Consider the following 21,455-nt stretch of genomic DNA (forward strand, 5'->3'; position numbering starts at 1 on the left):
CTGCCTTGGCCAGCAGCATCCTGCAGGTCTTCACCAGTGCTGCTTAAAGCCACCCGTTTGAGTTCCCCGCCGTGTGACCACGGAGCTCTCAGCCTCAAGTGCACAGGTGCTGCCCTGGAAGCTGCCAAAGGCCAGGTCTTTGAAAGCTGAACTATAAATCCACATCCACAGTTAATTATTTAAATCTGTGGCTTCACTTTCCAACACAAGCAGGACTCGAAAAACTCATCAGTTTTTTAGCGTCTAGTCTGGGGTACCCAGATTATGGAGATCTTGGCCAAAGATTTTACCTAAGGAAATAATGTGGTTTATGGCAGCACTTGGAAAAAGCAGAAGTTTGCTCGGCTCATTATGTAAGAAGTGCTGCAGGGCACTTGTAATAAACCCAAATTTAAATTTAATCTGAATTTCATTTTTCCAATTACCCTAAGTAATACATCAACTTGATGATTTTTAGTTTTTTTCCCTCACCAAGATGGAGAAATAGGGCAGTGTCATTCTGCTGCCTGGTTTCAGTTAGATGTAGTTATTTATGTACAGATTTTCAAGCTCATGAAAAGCACGGTACATTCTGACAACTTAGTTCTTCCCTGAGTGAGTTTGTGAAGCCTTTCAAACACACTAACTTAATTCAGTGCCTGGAGGTTCACCACCAGCTGAGAGCTGGCCCCACATGAGAGTCACCAAGCCGAGGAGCTCCTTTCTGCTCAGTGGTGCGGAGCCCAGCAGGCAACACAGCTAATACTGACCCAAGAGCTGCTTTCACAACTCTGCTGGAGCCCAAGGGAGGCTCCAAGCTCCCAGAGTTTGTGTGTTGAGCTGGGATGGAGTTTAGGTACTGCTAATCCACAGAAGTCTTCTCCCAGATACGAGAGCTCGCCCGTTTCCGCCTTCTCTCAGGGAAGCGTCACAGCACACACTAATAGACCTGTCAAACATGACACCTACACTATCAGACATGAAACAGTGATTCAGAAACATGTTCAGCACCACAGTGGCAATTATAAAGCTTACTAACAATCACCTCTTCACACAGGAACTTTTTCACTGTTGTTAAAGTAACACCAGAAATATCTGGGTCAGAATGGACAAGTTTACCCCATCTCACCTGGCCACCCATTTCAAAGGGAATGGTTAGTAAAAATAGAGCAGGACTTGCTAATGATTTTTCCAGTGTCCATAGATAATGGTGAAAACTCAAAACAAAACAAAGAAAATTAGAAATGAAAGCTGCAAAGGAGGGGGGTCCTGAGTACAGCAGTGTTCAGCCAAACCTGGGCTGCCAACAAGAACAGCTCCACGGAGCAGAGCCAAGTGGTTGCCAATCGACTGCACCTACTTGCTCAGCCTCCCAGTGACTGATGGTTCTCAAGTGCAATACAACAGCAAAAATAGAGCACAAGGGAACTGAAAGAGAAACCTCACTCTAAATATTCCCACTTGTTTCTATTTTCCTCCCTTTGCTAGCTCCACATCAGGAATTTTGTTTCCCTAGGGCAGAGAAAGTGGTTTATATACACTCTCCGAGGCTCATTGCTTGTTTCTTTCTGAAGGGATCTCTTACCCCTTCACAATTCTAATGTTCTATTATAATTTTCATTTGATCAGTGTTTATATTGCACTCCCTGATGCTCTGGCCCAAATGGCCTTCAGACTCTTGTCAGGTCAGCAGGTGCTGCCCACTTCATCATCTGTCTGCTCCTTTGTCACACATACACACCCACAAAGCGATGATCATCCAGTGTAAGTAATTCCATAACTCAGCCTGTTTGCACCAAAATGTACTGTTTACTTGACTTTGAGACATAATATTAGATACTGAAAGATTCGCCTCTTAATGAATGAGGTTATGGAGATGTTTGTTCAGCACACGCCACTCTTCATTATGACATACAAGTCATTAAAGCTATTAAAGGTGGAGTCACAGTGATGCTCATAGTTCAGGTTTTCCATGAAGAATCCCTACTTTCAATTACTTGCAACTGCAACTAACTACAGCTGGAGCTTTCCATGGCAGGCAGCTGTCCTGGGCATGAGCAGCCTCTCTTCTGCCTTTGGAGCTAGGAAACACGGTCCCAGGGTTTCTTATGCCCGGCTTGCCTGTGCAAGAGGCTGCTTGTGTTCAAGTATTAAAACCAGGAGGGAAGGAGCCCCACAAAGGCCACAGGACCCTCTAATAGCCACCCTGCAAAGAAGCTCTTCCTACTTGGCTCCACATGGATCCCTGCAAGAATTGGCACAGGGTAGCAGGGGAAGCCTCAGCTTTTCCCCTGCCAAGATGGGTATACAGCTCTCTGCCTAATTCCAGAGAGAGACAATTTTACAGGTACATATGTCCAGTGTTATTTTGCCAGAATAATGATGAATGACAGATCTGTAAGTCCATTCACCTGGCTCCCAGCTCACACAAAGAGTCACTGTAACTTCAGCTACATGGTTCTCACTCTATTTGGGAAACTCTCTACAAAAACTGAAAAGAAAACAACCAACTTTGCCCAAAGCCGTAACATTATTTTAATGTTTACTGTATTTCTAAACAACCTAACATGTTGTGGTATATCACAGCAGTGTTTACATGGAATGTCCTGCTCCTTGAAACCAAGTGCTCGCATTAGACCACTCCGTGAGAAAAGTTTGGCTAAGACCAGTCATGCCCTTATCTATTTAAAGATGCTTTTTAATTCTGAACTTGCACTGCTGCTCAAGCTTTGAGCAGACTCAGTAGGAGATTACTGCATTTTAAGTACTGTTCAAAGCCAATGGAAGAAAGGCTTCCAAGGAGCTGATCCCAAGCAATCTAGCTTGATTGAACCAGAGCCAGCTGTGCAGAATTGCCAGCACCCAGTAGTCCCAATCTACTCTCCCAGGATTTGCTGGTGCTTCTGTAAATGATTCTCTATGCATTTCACACCAGGCACAACTTATACCCCTCCAAATTCCAGTTTTAGTCACCCTAGATGAATTACCTAGTTCCAAACAAGACAAGGAAACAATATTAAAAAAAACAAGAAAAATCATCACTAATTATAGCTTGTGCTGCCACCCTTCATGTCTAAGGGTTTCACATTTTTTCAGCCTGATTTTGAATTTCCAATCAACAGATCATATGCCTTAACTAGAGCTGGTTCAGAACAGATGGAGTTTGAACAGATGAGTTGAAGCTTTTCCTATGTTTGCATTTATTTTAGTGGTCAGTCATCTCACCGGGTCACCTCGATATAGCTGACCCTAACTATTCCCCCCGCATACCTTAAAGCAAAACAAATCCCGCAGCTTATGTTGGGAGGATTATACATGAATGCATTCCAAGGAGCAGCAGTTCATAGTTCACATGTCATTTTACTGCTACCCTCGGAGGGGTGGATGAGCACCAGGAGCTGGTTGGGCAGGAGACATCCCCAGAGGGCAGCGCAAGCTGTGCAAAGCCAGCCTGGCACACCGGAGCACGCAGAGACTGGGATTAGCAGCGCTGGACTCCAGCCAAACCCTGTCTTACGTAGGCCCCAACAAGGGTAACTTTTACTCAGATGAACGTTTGTAAGCCATAAACCTATTTACTCTAAGGAGCTAAAGGAATTGAACAAAGAATTCCACGCCGTTTGCTTCCTCAAACCTTGGCACGGGCTGGCCCAACGCGTCCAGCCCTGCAGAGGTGCCTGGGCTGCACTTCAGGCCGTGTTTACATTGAGCTTTCACTTTTTTGGGGGGCATCTCTCAACAGCTACAGCATATTACATTACCTCAAGCCAAGATAGTAACACAGATTGCAAACAGCAGTTTCTGCATTGCCAGACACTTAACTAGATGGTAGATTTATACCATTGTTCGTGTTTGGTTCTTTAAAAAAAGAAATCAGGAATATACCTCTAAGTGTGTATTAAATATAGCACGACCCAAAATAATAAAATAGTACTGTGGTCTGCTTTTAATGAGCATCATAAATTCTTTTTGAAGGCTCAATCGACATAAATGGAATTTAAAAAAAAAAAAGCAAGCAAATGCCTCCTCTCTATCATACAGGAATTCATAACATTTGAGATTAAATCCATGTGGGAAAACACTGCAAGAACAACCGCAGTTCATGCAATTGAAATCTCCACGAGTAGTTCTTCCTCACTATATTCCTGATTTAGTGGTTTTGTCTTCTAATTTTGTTTTCATATAATTTGTTAGTATGTAGCAATGATGAGCTGTGGCTTTTTTAAGCCAAGGGAACTCAGATGACTACAACATGCCAACCAACATATGCACCTCAAATAGATTTTTTGCAGTCTGGGCTGTACCAGATTTGAAAATTGCAAGAAGCAGAAAACAGAAGCAATTTTTCCAATAATAGGCAGTCAAGATCCATTTCTAAAATCTGCTCTATTTTTAAGAATTCCCCACAAATTCCCATGAAAGAATGCTTAACCAAAAAAAAAGAACTAAAACTACAACACCACATGAATATGCACCAAGGAAAACATGAACAAGCAAATGCTGGTGTAAGCACCCTGGTAAATCAATCCTAAAGGCATTTCTATTTTAATTATTTTCTTATTGATAAATATTCTGTGATCAGAAAGGTGAACTTTGCAGTAGCAAATGAAGTGACATGAAGATACTGCTATACTCTGACAGGCAAACTTATGCCCTTCTCAACAGCAGACCTTCCCTAAGAACCTGTACAGGAAAACTAGAAAAATCAGGATCCATCTTTTTTGAGAAGCAAATCCATCCACAGTTGCAAGAGGGGAAAAGGAAAAAAGGAAAAAGCTTTCTGCCTTTCCCAGGAGGAAACCTTTGAAATGCAAAGTGAGGAGGAAGACTCAGCTTGTGGATAAACACCAGTCTTGGCTTCTGCACATCCCAAATCCTGCTACAACAAAGCATCAAAGCACTACAGAAAACATCACAGCAGTGGACGAAAAGATTACACAGCTGAAAGAATTCAAGCATAACACTAATAGACAGATATTTCTGGACTCTGGGGTTAAATTAGTGTCTCGGTTTGAAAGACAGGTGTCTGCTAAGGAAGGCAGGAGCCTCCCTTGGAGTGGCAGAGATAACCCCTTCCCTCTGAGTTATTATAATTTTGAAATCAAGGGTCTTTAGGCAAAGATGTGGGAAATAGGAATAACAGTTCTTTACTATATATATATATAGATATATATATATAACTAGTCAAACAAAACAGCAACAACTATGACAGTAACAGCAAACACAAACCCAGTCCCAGCCTTCTCGGCTGTCAGGCTATTTCCCCTCGGGTGCAGTTCCGCTCGCAGCCGGCAGGGATCGCTGGCGGCTCCCGGTGAGCAGGGCAGGTGCGATGGTTCCCCCGCGGCTGCAGGGGGCGCTCCGGAGCGAGCTCGGGGAACACGCGGCCGCTCTGATGCCCTGGGATCCCGGGAAAGGATGGAACAAAGGAGCTTCACAAACCGGTGGGCAGCTGGTCCCGGTTCCCGGAAACAGCAGGCTGGACTGGTAGGCTGGAGCGGCAGGCACAAACACAAATCCCGGGTGGCAGACGAGATGTATCCAAAAGGGGAACCCCCCGGGGCTCCAGGCAGGCAGGGTGAGCACGGCTACAGCGTAGCGAAGGCTCGAAGCAGCAGCGGGGCGGGCGGCCACAGCCCAGCCTCCAGCAGGGCAGGGAAAAGCAGCTTTGGGATCCCCGGTGTTGTTCCCAGCAGAAAGGAAAGACGCCGAAAACGGGAACCAGCAGCTCTTCTCTCCGCGGCTTCTCTCTCCAGACGCTGAGAGCGAACTGAACTGCCCGCCAGGTGAGAACAAAAGCCTGGACGGGCCCTTTTGTCTTTCTTAAGTATGGCTATCTCCTCTCAAGTATGGCCATTTATCTCCTAGCAACATGCTATGGGAAAAAATTCCTTTAACAGAAAAAAAACTAGGACTAAACTGAAACCCCAACATTATCCACCCCAAATTTTTTTCCATACTAACATGTTACATGAAACTTAACTTTTTAACCATATAAATACAAGCATCACCTAAATTATATACATATGTACATGCTGATACTGATACAAGTACAGAGCCATGGGTAGTTCACCCTAAAACAAGGTCCCCTTGCGGTATGCATCGGGTCTCTCCATCCCTTTGCATCACCCACCAGGTACAACCTGGTCCCTGAGCAAAAACAACCCCACGGATGGGTTTGCCTTTGCTCAAGGCAGACTTTACCCAAACAGTTTTTCCAAGCATACCTCTCATGTGCACCACTGGAACCTTATCCCCATCTGTTGTTTGTAGGGGTTCGGATTGGGCAGGGCCGGCTCGGCTGGTGGAGCCTCGGGTGTTAACTAACCAGGTGGCTTTTGCTAAATGCACCTCCCAGTTTTTGAAACTCCCCCCACCCAGCGCCTTCAAGGTGGTTTTAAGCAGTCCATTACACCGCTCAACCTTCCCAGCTGCTGGTGCATGGTAAGGGATGTGGTACACCCACTCAATGCCATGTTCTCTAGCCCAGGTGTTTATAAGGCTGTTCTTGAAGTGAGTCCCATTGTCAGATTCAATCCTCTCAGGGGTACCATGCCTCCAAAGGACTTGCTTTTCAAGGCCCAGGATGGTGTTCCGGGCAGTAGCGTGAGGCACAGGGTAGGTCTCCAGCCATCCTGTGGTGGCTTCTACCATTGTGAGCACATGGCGCTTGCCTTGGCGGGTTTGAGGCAGTGTGATGTAATCAACCTGCCAGGCCTCCCCATACTTGTATTTGGACCACCGCCCACCATACCACAGGGGCTTCACCCGCTTGGCTTGCTTGATCGCAGCGCATGTCTCACAGTCATGGATGACCTGGGAGATACTGTCCATGGTCAGATCCACCCCTCGGTCTCGTGCCCACTTATAGGTGGCATCTCTGCCCTGATGGCCTGAGGCATCATGGGCCCATCGAGCTAGGAACAACTCTCCTTTATGTTGCCAATCCAGGTCTATCTGGGACACCTCTATTTTCGCAGCCTGATCTACCTGCTTGTTATTACGATGTTCTTCATTAGCCCGGCTCTTGGGAATGTGAGCATCTACATGACGGACCTTCACAGATAGCTTCTCTACTCGAGCGGCAATGTCTTTCCACTCCTCAGCAGCCCAGATTGGTTTTCCTCTGCGCTGCCATTTTGCCTTATTCCACCTTTCCAGCCAACCCCACAGAGCATTGGCTACCATCCATGAATCAGTGTAAAGGTAGAGCTTTGGCCACTTCTCTCTTTCAGCAATGTCCAGAGCTAATTGAACGGCTTTGAGTTCAGCAAATTGGCTCGATCCACCTTCTCCTTCCGTAGCCTGTGCAACTTGTCGTGTGGGGCTCCATACAGCGGCTTTCCATTTCCGGCTAGCGCCTACAATTCGGCAGGAACCATCAGTGAAGAGGGCATATTGTTTTTCACTCTCTGGTAGCTCGTTATACGGTGGGGCTTCTTCGGCACGCGTCACCTGCTCCTCTTCTTCTTCAGAAGATAACCCAAAGGTCTCACCTTCTGGCCAGTTCGTAATTATTTCCAAGATCCCAGAGCGACTTGGGTTTCCAATTCGGGCGCGCTGCGTGATGAGGGCGATCCATTTGCTCCAAGTAGCATCGGTGGCGTGATGCGTGGAGGGAACCTTTCCTTTGAACATCCACCCCAGCACCGGTAGTCGGGGTGCCAGGAGGAGTTGTGCCTCAGTTCCAATTACCTCTGAGGCAGCTTGGACTCCTTCATAAGCTGCCAAGATTTCTTTCTCTGTGGGAGTGTAGTTGGCTTCGGACCCTCTGTAGCTTCGGCTCCAGAATCCCAGCGGTCGGCCACGAGTCTCACCAGGCACCTTCTGCCAGAGGCTCCAGGACAGACCATTGTTCCCGGCTGCAGAGTAGAGCACGTTCTTCACCTCTGGTCCTGTCCTGACTGGGCCAAGGGCTACGGCGTGAGCGATTTCCTGCTTGATCTGGGCAAAGGCTTGCTGTTGTTCTGGGCCCCAGTGGAAATCGTTCTTCTTGCGGGTAACCAGGTAGAGAGGGCTCACAATCTGGCTGTACTCAGGAATGTGCATCCTCCAGAAACCTATGGCGCCTAGGAAAGCTTGTGTTTCCTTCTTGTTGGTTGGTGGAGACATCGCAGTGATCTTATTGATGACCTCAGTGGGAATCTGACGCCGTCCATCTTGCCACTTCACTCCCAGGAACTGGATCTCTCGGGCAGGCCCCTTGACTTTGCTCTTCTTGATGGCGAAACCAGCTTTTAGGAGAATTTGGATTATTCTCTCTCCTTTCTCAAACACTTCTGTTGCGGTGTTCCCCCACACAATGATGTCATCAATGTACTGCAGATGTTCTGGGGCCTCACCCTTTTCCAGTGCAGCCTGGATCAGTCCATGGCAGATGGTGGGACTGTGCTTCCACCCCTGGGGCAGTCGGTTCCAGGTGTACTGCACACCCCTCCAGGTGAAAGCAAACTGAGGCCTGCACTCTGCTGCCAGAGGAATGGAGAAAAATGCATTGGCAATGTCAATGGTGGCATACCACTTCGCTGCTTTGGACTCCAGCTCATACTGGAGCTCCAACATGTCCGGCACAGCAGCGCTCAGTGGTGGAGTCACTTCATTCAAGCCACGATAGTCCACAGTCAATCTCCATTCCCCATCAGACTTGCGCACAGGCCAAATGGGGCTGTTGAAGGGTGAGTGGGTCTTGCTGACCACCCCTTGGCTCTCCAGCTCACGAATCATCTTGTGGATGGGAATCACAGCATCTCGATTTGTCCGATACTGCCGGCGGTGCACTGTCGAGGTGGCAATTGGCACTCGTTGCTCTTCCACTTTCAGGAGCCCAACTGCAGAAGGATTCTCTGATAGTCCAGACAGGGTATTCAATTGTCTAATGCCCTCTGCCTCCACAGCAGCAATCCCAAATGCCCACCTGAGTCCCTTTGGGTCTTTGTAATAGCCATTCCGGAGGAAGTCTATGCCCAGAATACATGGGGCCTCTGGACCGGTCACAATTGGATGCTTTTGCCACTCCTTCCCAGTCAGGCTCACCTCAGCTTCCAAAAGGGTCAACTGCTGTGATCCCCCAGTCACCCCAGCAATGGATACAGGTTCTGCCCCCACATGTCCCGATGGCATTAAAGTACACTGTGCCCCAGTATCAACCAATGCATCATATTTTTGTGGCTCTGATGTGCCAGGCCATCGGATCCACACCGTCCAGAAAACCCGGTTCTCCCGTGCCTCTTCCTGGCTAGAGGCAGGGCCCCTCTAGCCCTGGTTATCATTCTTTCCCTGGGCATACATACTAGAGGTACCTTCGAGGGGATCTGACATATCATCCTCCTGTCTGTAATACCTGGCAGCTCGGTCACGGGAGGCTGAGGCTACTTTCACCTTAGCGGAACCCCCTCGGTTAGTGCCTCCCTCCTTGAGTTCACGCACCCGCGCTGCCAGGACAGAAGTGGGTTTCCCATCCCACCTTCTCATGTCTTCCCCATGCTCACACAGGAAAAACCACAGCTCAGCTCGTGGGGTGTACCCTCTCTCTCTCGCAGGGGGACGACGGGCTCTGACCTGGGGGCCTGTGACTCGCACTGGTGCCACACTGACCTTCCTCATCTCCTCCATCTCCTCCCTCATTTCCTTCCTCATCTCCTTCATCTCCTCTTTGAGGTCCTGGACCACAGCAGAGACATGAGCTTTCAGTGGACCATTGACCATGCTGTCATAATTCCTGAGCTTGTTGGCAACAGAGCCCACTGTTTCTCGGTTATTGTCAGCATCAATGGTTGCAATGAAGGTGGTGTATTGCGATGGCCCTAGTCTTGCCAGGTTCCACATCATCTGTCCTGTGCACCGGACCTTATCGGGGTCATTACCGTGCTGTCCATCCCTCCCAAAGAGTACCTCTAATACTGCCACCTCTCTTAGCTGCTGGATCCCTTCCTCAAGTGTCTTCCACTGCATTCTATGATGGTACTCCTGCATTCTTTCTTTGTGAATGAACCTTTCTCTCACACTCATTAAGAGCTGGTCCCAGAGAGAAAGGGGCCCTGGCTCCCTCACAAATACCTGGTTCACACCTGGGTCCTGGGTCAACGATCCCAGATACCTTGCCTCACCACTATCCAATTGCACACTTGTGCCCATGAGGTCCCAAACCCGAAGCAGCCAGGTGGTATAAGGCTCACGCCCCCTTCGCACAATGTCATCTCGCATACCACGGAGACTGTCGTACGAGAGGGACTCAATGATGATTTCTGGCTCTGGCTCACCTGCTGGTTGTGAGGGCCCTGGTTCCCCATCATCATTAACTGGTCGTACTGATTTGGTCTTACACTTCCTCCTCTGCACAGGGGCGACTGCTGCTGGCTGTACTTGTCCTTGGGGTTCAGCTGAAACCTGGGTGGTTGTAACATCCGTGGGTTCCACTGCTGCACCGTCAGACTCACCCTTTTTGGGGCAGGGAGAGGTTTTTTCACTAGCTGAGGAGGTGTATTCCCTTAGCAATTGGCATATCCCCTGGTGCACCTGGCCCATCTCCTGGCGCACCTGGCCCATCTCCTGGCACATCTCCTTGCGCACCTGGCCCATCTCCTGGCATATCTCCTTGCGCACCTGGCCCATCTCCTGGCACATCTCCTGCATCCCTTTCGCCAGTACCCCCACCCATTTCGGGTAGTCCATTTCTGAGGTGGGCTGTTGGGCGGTATCTGGCTGTGGGGGAGGGTCTCTAGTGTCTGGGGCTGTGTCAGGCTCTGGGGCTGAATCAGGCTCTGGGGTAGGATCTCTAGTGTCTGGGGCCGTGTCAGGTTCCGGGGCAGGATCAGGCTCTGGGGTAGGAACTTTACTCTCTGGGGCCATGTCAGGTTTTGGGGCAGGATCAGGCTCTGGGGCAGGATCTCTAGTCTCTAGGGCTGGTGTCTGGGTAGTTATCCAAGCCAATCTCAACTTATCCTTGAATGCTAAATAGAGTAGGCCTACCAGCAGCAGGTGGTTAGTATTCAGAGGGAATCTAAACCCTTCGAAAATTGATGGGGTGGGTCCAAATAACTGGTTGAGGGGTTGGGGGGAAAACTTCCCCTGGTGTCATTTCCTCACAGAAGGTACCATTGTTAACATAACCCCAAAAACATGCGCTCAGTGTGTGATAGCCATTTATCCACGTGCCCACATTCCGGAGGAAGTTAAAAACCCATGAATTCCTCACCTTCTCGACCCATAGCACAAGCTGGATAACAGCAATGGTAGCCTTAGTCAGAGGACCCATATTCAAGTAAGGAGCTGCAAAGGGGAAGAATATAGCCACGGCCACATGCCACCCGAACCAGGGCAAAGTAGACCACATAGTGCTGCCTACCAAGGTTCCTATATCCAACACACCAAATTAAGTTATCCAGGAACTGTTATTCCTTTTTCACCTCTCTCTCTTAATGCCCTCAGGCCCCACGTTGGGCGCCAAGATCTGTCTCGGTTTGAAAGACAGGTGTCTGCTAAGGAAGGCAGGAGCCTCCCTTGGAGTGGCAGAGATAACCCCTTCCCTCTGAGTTATTATAATTTTGAAATCAAGGGTCTTTAGGCAAAGATGTGGGAAATAGGAATAACAGTTCTTTACTATATATATATATAGATATATATATATAACTAGTCAAACAAAACAGCAACAACTATGACAGTAACAGCAAACACAAACCCAGTCCCAGCCTTCTCGGCTGTCAGGCTATTTCCCCTCGGGTGCAGTTCCGCTCGCAGCCGGCAGGGATCGCTGGCGGCTCCCGGTGAGCAGGGCAGGTGCGATGGTTCCCCCGCGGCTGCAGGGGGCGCTCCGGAGCGAGCTCGGGGAGCACGCGGCCGCTCTGATGCCCTGGGATCCCGGGAAAGGATGGAACAAAGGAGCTTCACAAACCGGTGGGCAGCTGGTCCCGGTTCCCGGAAACAGCAGGCTGGACTGGTAGGCTGGAGCGGCAGGCACAAACACAAATCCCGGGTGGCAGACGAGATGTATCCAAAAGGGGAACCCCCCGGGGCTCCAGGCAGGCAGGGTGAGCACGGCTACAGCGTAGCGAAGGCTCGAAGCAGCAGCGGGGCGGGCGGCCACAGCCCAGCCTCCAGCAGGGCAGGGAAAAGCAGCTTTGGGATCCCCGGTGTTGTTCCCAGCAGAAAGGAAAGACGCCGAAAACGGGAACCAGCAGCTCTTCTCTCCGCGGCTTCTCTCTCCAGACGCTGAGAGCGAACTGAACTGCCCGCCAGGTGAGAACAAAAGCCTGGACGGGCCCTTTTGTCTTTCTTAAGTATGGCTATCTCCTCTCAAGTATGGCCATTTATCTCCTAGCAACATGCTATGGGAAAAAATTCCTTTAACAGAAAAAAAACTAGGACTAAACTGAAACCCCAACAATTAGCTAGCACTAAAACAACCACACTGCTGTGTCCTAATCAGCAAGAACAAACTTTTTAGAATCAGCATCTGTGGACCAAAAAAGGCTGGATGTTGTTTTTGAAAATTGTTTCTTCTCAGAAAGCTTGATTTTTTTTTTCCCCGAAATTGGCTGAAACATTCTGTTAATCCAGCAAATAGTTTTGGAGGAAACAAAGTAAGAATTCAAGACAGATGTTGTCTTGCATTTGGTTTAAGATTTGATGCAGCACTTTGGTTCTTGCATCTCCAAATTAAACTTGTGTAAAATGGAGTTCTCATGCCATGGGATTGGTTTCCTCATATTTAATTCAGTGTTTTAATGCAGGGGTCATGAACGAGCCTCTCCTTCTTTCAGGCTTTGAACAGGTGACAAGGCCAGGATGTTCAGACTTAGATTTCTCATTTGTTTTAAGGCTGCTCCACATAAAATTTGTATCTTGTGCTGACATTCACATCCCAGCTCAGAGACTGACTGGGCACCTCCATCTGACCGCTGTGGGCCCTGAATACCTTGTCACACCCTGCCCTGCTGGCTGCATATCCACTGACTCCACACCTGGAAGGGCATCTCCAAGCAAGACAGGAATACAACAAGGACTCCCCCAGTACTTCTTTGGGCCAGTGATGTGGCCATTCTTCTCTGCTGCAGGAAAGCCACATCCTCTGTGCTAAACCAGAGAAACAGCTCTGTATTCTGAAAGAAGTGCTCTAGCATTCAGTGCTTCTCCAGGGACTCTCACCCTTGATTCCAAAACTTCCTTCAGGAAGTGGGGAAAAAGATTCAAAATACAGTACTTTAAATCCACTAAATATTAAAATAAATGGAAGTTCCTTGCTGTTTCAGAATACCAGAGTGACACTTTAAGTGCTTGGAGAACTTCAGAAATCAGTCAGTCATGTTCCATAATGGTTTTGCAAAGCCATTTGGCACAGCAAGTCACAAAAGCAGGAGCTGTGTAAGCTTCTCAGAACATTTAATACTTGTCTAGCATATATCCAAAGAGAACTCTGAGCCAGAGACGGGCTGTATCTGCAAGAGAGCTCAGCCTCCCTCTCTCTAGAGGCAGGGACAAAGCCCAGGTGCCTTACTACAGCCCTCAATCCACAGGAGCCCAACCTGCAAGTGCTGCCCTGAGAGTGCAGGCTTCCTGAAGGCTCTGGCATTTCCATGACAGCACATTGCCTGTGGCTCACAGCACATCAAACTCCCTCCTCTAGCAACAAAGGCAGCCTGTGGGAGCACTCAGTCTCCCTTCTGACCCTTACTCTTCCCAGTTTAGATTTCATCTCTGGTAAGCTTACTCAGGTAGCTCCTTCCTCTGTGTTGTCTAGGTAACAGGTAGAGAAAAAGTTAGGGATAAAGAAGAGAATGGAACAGACTCGTGTGAATGCCATAGTCCTAGTCCCAATAGCAAAATGTTCCTAAAGAGTTAAATGTCCCCAGGCAAGGGAGACAAGTAAGAGGAAAAGCTGTATTGCTAATCTTCTATCAGAACACCCACACAGTAGGTGGGGGACTATAACCAACAGGTTTACTTCCACTGGGGATAAGTAGAAGACCTATTTTTATTTTAAATTAGCTATTATTTTTATTGTAAGACCCTTGTTTCTGCTGCTTATGCACTTCACAAACACTGACTTATCAGACACATCCAAGTTCTCTTGTCTAAAGCTGATTCTTTAAAGGAATGCAGCTGTTTCCTAGAATGGGGCAGATAGACATCTTGCACACAAGCCATGGAAATCTTTTCTTCTCTGACGTTTCAGTATTGCATGGAGAAATTATGTAGAGCAGCAGGGCAGAAGAGCTATAACTGGACCAAGATATCCAGGAGATTACAAATGAGCCCTGGGCAGCAGGAATAAGATCAAGAACTAAGCGGGGGCAGGGCAGTGGAGAAGGAATGTGTTTGGAAATCAGATGTCAAGTTGGAAAAGGAGCCTGTGCCCAAGAGAACAAGCTCCCTTTCTGAGCTGGAACCAAATCCAGAAGTCCAGATTCCCAGTATCCCACTACTGCCAGCAGTAACCACAAAGTCCATGGATCAGCTCTGCTCCTCTCACACTCCTAATTAACCAGGAAGGGGATGACAACCAACTGCTGCCCCTCACCTCACAGACCAAGTCACAGGCAGCAGCACAGACGACTATTGCATCACCCCTGCGTGCATCATTCTCATTTTTGCATTCCATGACAGCTCTCTAAAAAGATCTTGCAAACTTTGACAGCCCAACTCGCACCTAACAACACTGTGAAGATCATTACTCGGGCTGCAACAAAAGTGAGTAGCTCAAAATCAGGAAAAACCTGCAATAAAAACCAACTGTGTGATGGAAAACCTTTTGGCTTATGCCCACGCAGCCTTTGGTTCCTCGTGCACCAGCTCCCAACAGCTCGTTCAATGTGCAGCAGAAGCAGTGGTCAAGCAGCTGGACCCAAATTTTCACAGCTTAGTGCCTGATTGAACTTCTCCACACACCAGACTCACTGTGGAAAATAAGTCCTCCCTTTTCCAATAGCTACATGGAGGAACTTCAAGTCTCTAAACCACATATTGACCAGAGGCTGAAAGCAACACGCTGGTCCCTGGGACTCATGTGGCACCTGTCAGCTCCTCGGCAGCCAGGCTCCAGCAGCCAGCCCTCACCAAGCCTTCCCCATGGAGATGGGCCATGGAGAGGCCACTCAGATTTCACACACCAGCCTATAGTTAGTAACAGAACCATCAAGGTTAAGCCTGGGGTGTCCTTCAGCTCTTTGTGAAATTTTTGACATGTGAGCGGGAAGCACAGGGCAGCTGCCGTGTTCTGTGCTGGCAGAATCGAACACCTCACACACACAAACGGTGAAAATGCAGCTCCTGCAGCTGTACTGAGTGATGTGCAGCAGGGACTGCTGCCTCTGGGGGTTCAGCAAAGAGCTTACCGTGACTGACCATGCCTCATTTTCCAACAAAACCAAGTACCACAGTAAAAGCAAGAATGCATTTAAATCCAAGGAATCATCAAGAACATTTTATTCTCTCTCAGGTTTCACCTGCATATGGTTCAGCCACCAAAAATCTGAACCACTCCTTAAAAAATTTTTTTAGAAGTTTAAAGTCATATTATTACAGCTGTCCCATAAAATACTGTAATGGCACAAAGTCATTTTATAGGGACAGCTGTGATAATATACTTGCATTAAATCTTGAGCCAAAAGTTGTGCTACAGTATTTGATTCTCACTTATATTTTCTCTTTTAGTGTTCTCCCATTTGCTGTACAAGTAAATTGATGATAAAGCAATATCAAACCAAAACTGACTGTCTATTTTGGCACAGCACGAAAAACTGCAGCACTCTCCTCACAGTGCCCCATGCCAAGTGCTAGACATTTTTCTTCTGTAAATAATGATCTTGTCCAGGTTATGGGCTAGAAGAATGTAAAGGGAAAGGTCTGAAATATTCAGACAGAATTCTGAAGCTTAAACTTTCAACATAGTTCTCAAAGCAACACGATGATATCAGTTCACAAATAGCTTAAGCAGAAGTCCAGCACAGTGGTAGCTGTCTCAGGCTACGTAACAGGCCTTTCAAAAGAGTATGAAGTAACAGAACTGAAATGTATTTGGCAAGATGCCAGCACCCAGATGAGATCCCAGCCTCACGGATATGTACAGTACACAGCAATTCATCAGCTCATGCTATGTGGCACTGACATTTCTTGTGTCAAACCAAAAATAGCTTTAGCAAGAGTAAATTGAGCCCCACATGTGGAGCCCAGTAAGGCCTCAGCACGTTACACAAACTGCAGTATTTCCCAAAAAAAAAAACAAAAAAACAAAAAAAAACCAAGTTAAGGAACAACAAATGAAAACCTTCACATTCATCAGCAGTGGAGGGAAAACCTTCTGGGAAGGAAAGAGACTCAGGATAGGAGTTCAGAAAATAAAAACCACAAAACTGCTTTCCAAGTAGCGCACAAGGAAGTACCCAGCCAGTCAGGCTTCCTCCCAGGATGCAGCACGTCACCACAGTTCCTCAAGCCTTCAAATTCCACGAAGACCTGGAGTATCTTGTCCTACAGAAGGGTACGTGCTAGCCCACTGCATACAGCCCAAACCACCCAAGCTGGAGGAGGAACACAGAAACCCTATCAGAGGCCAGATTCTAAGTGGCAGCTTAGATGGGTTAGAGAAGAAAAAAAGGAAATTTTAAAAAAAAAAGTTAAGCACAGGAATAGAAGCATAAAACTTACTTCAAGAATTTAGTTATTCAAGCAGAAGAGCCCTGATAATCAGAGTAAACAGTGACGCAAACCTCCACCCTTCCTGGGTAACTGAAACCCTTTAGAGCTCCACTATTTGCACACTGGACTATGCAAATCAAATTAAGACATCACAAATATGCCTATGGTGGCCGAACTCACATGTCCATGAAGGACATCTGCTAGTCCACTTCACAGAACATGGCTTCTGTGTCCAGAAGAACCATAGTGACCACCTCCTTTGGTCTCCAGATGCCAGACTGCCCTTGGATTTTAAGTTCTGTTGAAGGGTTGCTTTGGCCTGCTTTGCTAAAAGCCCAAATTTCAGCTATAAATTCTCTGCCAGGGTGGACTCCAGGAAGTTCCTTGTGTACTTGGTTCAAGCTCTCTGCACTAGAAAGTGACACAAGATCCCACCAAGAGCATCAGTGCCAATTGGCAAGGCAGCTTCAGCCCCACAGCCAGGACAGGCAGAGCTCACAGAAATACCCTGTCAAGCTCAGGCAGGGAAAACGAAGGGAAAAAAAAAGCATGAATGAGTAGCATTCAGAAGAAGAGCATTTTCTTAATCTGTATTTACATAGCAACTAATACAACAAAGACCATGAAGAGTTCAGCTTTTAAACAATATCACAATGCAAATATTTTCCTGCTGGCGCCTCTGCCATCCCTGAGGAGCCAGAGCTGCCAGCCAGGCCTCACACCTGTCTGGTCATGGAAAGGTAAGGAAGAGAGGACTCCAGAAGACTGGGGCTCCCACAGCCCCTGCACACAGGAAGGGTAAATGGTTTAAGGCACCCAGAAGGCTTGGTCTTACTCCTAAGGAGGAGGCAGAAACAGAAAAGTAGAACAATGCACTTCAGACCATGACAAAATAACATCTGCTCCCCACATCTGATTCACAGGCAGGATTATTTAATGATAAAGACCGACACACTCACGTTTCTTAAGTACCTCGAGGGACTTCCCCAGTACAAAGGCACTCTGTACTTTTGGGTTTTGAAAAAGCTTTAGAAAAACATGTTGACTCCAGAATTATCTTTTACTCTTCATCTGTCTGCTCTGTGACAAACCCAAACAGAACAAAAAAGCCTTTTGAGACATCTCATGACTACTCCAAACACGAGTGTTTGCTACCCCTACAGCCTGCCCGGGTCAGTCAGTCGCCTCTTGCAAGAAACCAGAATCTGTCTCCTTTTGAGGTACCAGTCACCAGCATCCCCACCAAACTCAGCATTTAAGGCACCTACTTGGAAAAGTTTATTTAGTGGGAACCAAGAAGGGAACTCTGCCACTCTGAACAGCTCCATTAGCCTGGGTACAACTCCCCTGAAAGCTCTTAGGAAAAGGCAAAGTACACCCCATTCCTGGCTTCCCAGTCCTGCCATCTTCCTACAGCTCAGTCTGGAAATTGCGTGGGCTCATGGATCAGGGCACTTGCAGTCTGACCTGGTTCACTGCTCAGTCCTGTGATCACCCACTTTGACACGAAGAAGGTGGGGTAAAAGGGTGGGGAAGAGGTCGATACTATCACCCCTTTTGGCAGCAGTCAGAGCAGATCCAGTATTTCACAAACCACGTCCCGAGTTGAGCAGTCATCACTGTTACCCAACTCACATGAGACAAAATCCTATTTCTCAAACCAGAAGCACAGAAATCTAATGTGATATTTGTCAAGCAAGCATGTGTTTCAGATTTGAAACCTCTTTATATGGTGAAACCATTCTACTCAAAGACCACTTTATATGGTCTTCTATCAGAGGCTGCTGAAATCCCACCAAAGTGCATTCCAGAAATCCATCAGAACACCTCAGCTCTGGTTTAAGGTGTTTTTTTGACAGCCATCCAACACACAGAAGCACATCTTTAAGAGTGCACTGGGACTACCCATACAAGCTTTATGCTCACTTCCAAGGGTTTGAAAAAAATCCAAACAATGACATTAGATCCATTCCCTGGCACGACAGTGCAAAGGACGTTTCTGTAGAACATCTGTGCCAGTAAAGCCCTGAGTACAGGAACTATGCACAGGGGGTTTTCACGGAGTTGGACATTAACTACATTGGAACTGACTGATTCTGGGCAGATCTGTGAGGGCCTTCTCACAAATGCCATTGCTCTGCTAGCTGAAATTACAAACTCCCCAGAGGTGCCAGAGGAGAGCATCGAGGCCAGGAGCTGAGCCAGCAAGCAAAACCACACAAAGCCAATATAATTTGTAACAGCCCTTCTTCAAGGCAACCAGTGCCTAACACCAAGAGCTGAAACCCAGTAAGCCTCGCTGCCTTCGCAGGCAGATTGCTGAAATTAAAAATGAAAGACAATGAGAAAAAAGAAACAAATTAATTTGCTGAGAAGAAGCTGGTGTGCTCTTTGTGAAGGGGAGAGCCTCCTGCCCAGGGCAGCAGACTGGAGGCTTCATAGAGACTCAGGCTGGGGGTCTCAGAATCACAGAATCAATCAGGTTGTAAAACACCTCTGAGGTCACTGAGTGCAACCTATGACCCAACACCATCTTGTCAACTACTCTTTCCTTAAACACCTCCAGGGATGGTGACTCCACCACCTCCCTAGGCAGCCCCTTCCAATGTTTAATTACCCTTTCTGTGAAGAAATTCTTCCTAATGTCCAACCTAAACCTCCCTTGATGCAGTTTATGACTATGTCCTCTCATCACTTGTTACCTGGGAGAAAAGCCTGACAATCACTTCGCTCCACTCTCCAGTCAGGGAGTTGCAGAAAGCAAGAAGGTCCCCCTCGAGCCTCCTTTTCTCCAGGCTGAGCCCCCACAGCTCCTTCAGCCAGTCTTTGTGCTCCAGACCCTTCCCCAGCTCCATTATCCTTCTCTGGACACGCTCCAGCCCCTCACTGTCCTTCCTGAATCGAGGGGCCCCTCTCCCGGCGCACGGAGCTGGGGTGTCCCCCGCTCCGGCCGATACTCACATCCGTCCCACGCCCTCGTACATGCGGGTCTCGTCCACCAGCATCATCACCTCCGTGTCGGTGAGGTGCGCGTGCTTCTTGGTCTTGGTGAGCTGCTCGATCTGCAGGTCGGCCAGTTTCACCTTCTGCTGCGTGTCCATCACCTTGGCCTGCAGCTCCGTGAAGGCCTGGCCAGGGAAGAACGCCGGGGTGAGGGGCGGCGGGGGCACAACCGGCCCCGGGCTGCGGGCACGAGGGGACCGGCCGGCAACGCCGGGACACGGAGGGGGACACAGGTGGGGATACATGGAGGGGGCAGGACATACAGTGGAAGGGTGGGACACAAGGAGAGAGCACACATGGAAGAGAAACACACGGGCGGGGGTCTCGCACCTTCTTGAGCTCCAGGTCCACGGGCGCCGCCATCTTGTCGGCGCAGGGCGCATGCGCGGGGGGCGGGGCGGGGCAGTGAGGGCCCCACCCGCGGGCGGGACGCGCGGGGGCCGCGGGTCGGGGCCGACCGGAGTGGGGGCCCCGTGGGACCGGCACCGGCACCGACCGGAGTGGGGGCTCCCGTGGGACCGGCCCCGGCATCGACCGGAGTGGGGGCTCCCGTGGGACCGGCACCGACCGGAGTGGGGGCTCCCGTGGGACCGGCCCCGGCACCGACCGGAGTGGGGGTCCCGTGGGACCGGCCCCGACCGGAGTGGGGGCTCCCGTGGGACCGGCCCCGACCGGAGTGGGGGTCCCGTGGGACCGGCCCCGGCACCGACCGGAGTGGGGGCTCCCGTGGGACCGGGAGCGACCGGAGTGGGGGTCCCGTGGGACCGGCCCCGACCGGAGTGGGGCTCCCGTGGGACCGGCCCCGGCACCGACCGGAGTGGGGCTCCCGTGGGACCGGGAGCGACCGGAGTGGGGGTCCCGTGGGACCGGCACCGACCGGAGTGGGGCTCCCGTGGGACCGGCCCCGGCACCGACCGGAGTGGGGCTCCCGTGGGACCGGCACCGACCGGAGTGGGGGCTCCCGTGGGACCGGCCCCGGCACCGACCGGAGTGGGGGCTCCCGTGGGACCGGGAGCGACCGGAGTGGGGCTCCCGTGGGACCGGCCCCGACCGGAGTGGGGCTCCCGTGGGACCGGCCGCGGCACCGACCGGCCCTGGGGGCTCCCGTGGGACCGGCCCCGACCGGAGTGGGGGCTCCTCAGGCCAGGCCGCGCCCTGCGGTGCCCTCGCAGGGCCGGCTACACCCGGTGGGGCTGTGGGGCCGCCACCACCCCCGTCGGGCCGGCCCCGCCTGGGGGGGGGAGAAGGCCCGGAGACCCCGGAGAGGGAGAGCCATCCATGCCTTAGCTGGGAATTACAGAATGTTATGGAGTTGGAAAGGACCTTAAAGATCATCTCATCCCACCTGCCCCTTGCCATGGGCAGGGACACCTTCCACTATCCCAGGTTGCTCCAAGCCCCATCCACCGTGGCCTTGGAGATTCCCAGGGATGGGGAAGCTACAACTTCTCCAACCTGTTCTCGTCCCTCACCACCTTCACAATAAAGAATTTCTTCCATATATCTAAGCCAAATTTTCCTTCTTTCAGTCTGTCCCTGTTACTCCGTGTCCTGTCACTACAGTTCCTGATGAAGAGTCCTTCTCTGGCTTCCTTGGAGGCCACTTCAGACACTGAAAGGTTTCAATGAGTTCTCCACTCAGCCTTTTCTTCTCCATCAGAACAGCCCCAGCTCTCCATCTGTCTTCATAGAGAAGATTCTCCCTCTTACTGACTTTGTGGCTTCCTCTGAACTTGCTCCAACAGTTCCATGTCTTTCTTACTTTGGAGACACCAGAGCTGAACATGTTAGAGGGGAAGAATCACCTTGGACCTGCTGGCCAGAGCATAACACTACTGTCA

The 21,455-nt window shown here is 49.6% G+C and overlaps 1 protein-coding gene across 3 annotated transcripts in view; it reads right to left on the reverse strand.

The window, feature by feature from the left end:
* The window catches only part of PFDN1 (prefoldin subunit 1), a 39,016-nt gene extending 18,981 nt beyond the window's left edge, over positions 1-20,035 (reverse strand). For 2 of the 3 annotated variants that reach the window (XM_069029019.1, XM_069029017.1), the window contains exons 1-2: positions 19,878-20,035; positions 19,573-19,739 (exon numbers count right to left, since the gene is read on the reverse strand). In XM_069029019.1, coding sequence (XP_068885120.1) covers positions 19,573-19,739; positions 19,878-19,997 — 287 coding nt within the window. In that variant the 5' untranslated portion in view covers positions 19,998-20,035. The remainder of the gene's footprint in view (positions 1-19,572; positions 19,740-19,877) is intronic. The other variant, XM_069029018.1, reaches the window with a different exon arrangement.
* Positions 20,036-21,455: the final 1,420 nt, after the last annotated feature.

Source organism: Aphelocoma coerulescens, chromosome 13, assembly GCF_041296385.1.
Source record: "Aphelocoma coerulescens isolate FSJ_1873_10779 chromosome 13, UR_Acoe_1.0, whole genome shotgun sequence".
NCBI classification, from domain to species: domain Eukaryota; kingdom Metazoa; phylum Chordata; class Aves; order Passeriformes; family Corvidae; genus Aphelocoma; species Aphelocoma coerulescens.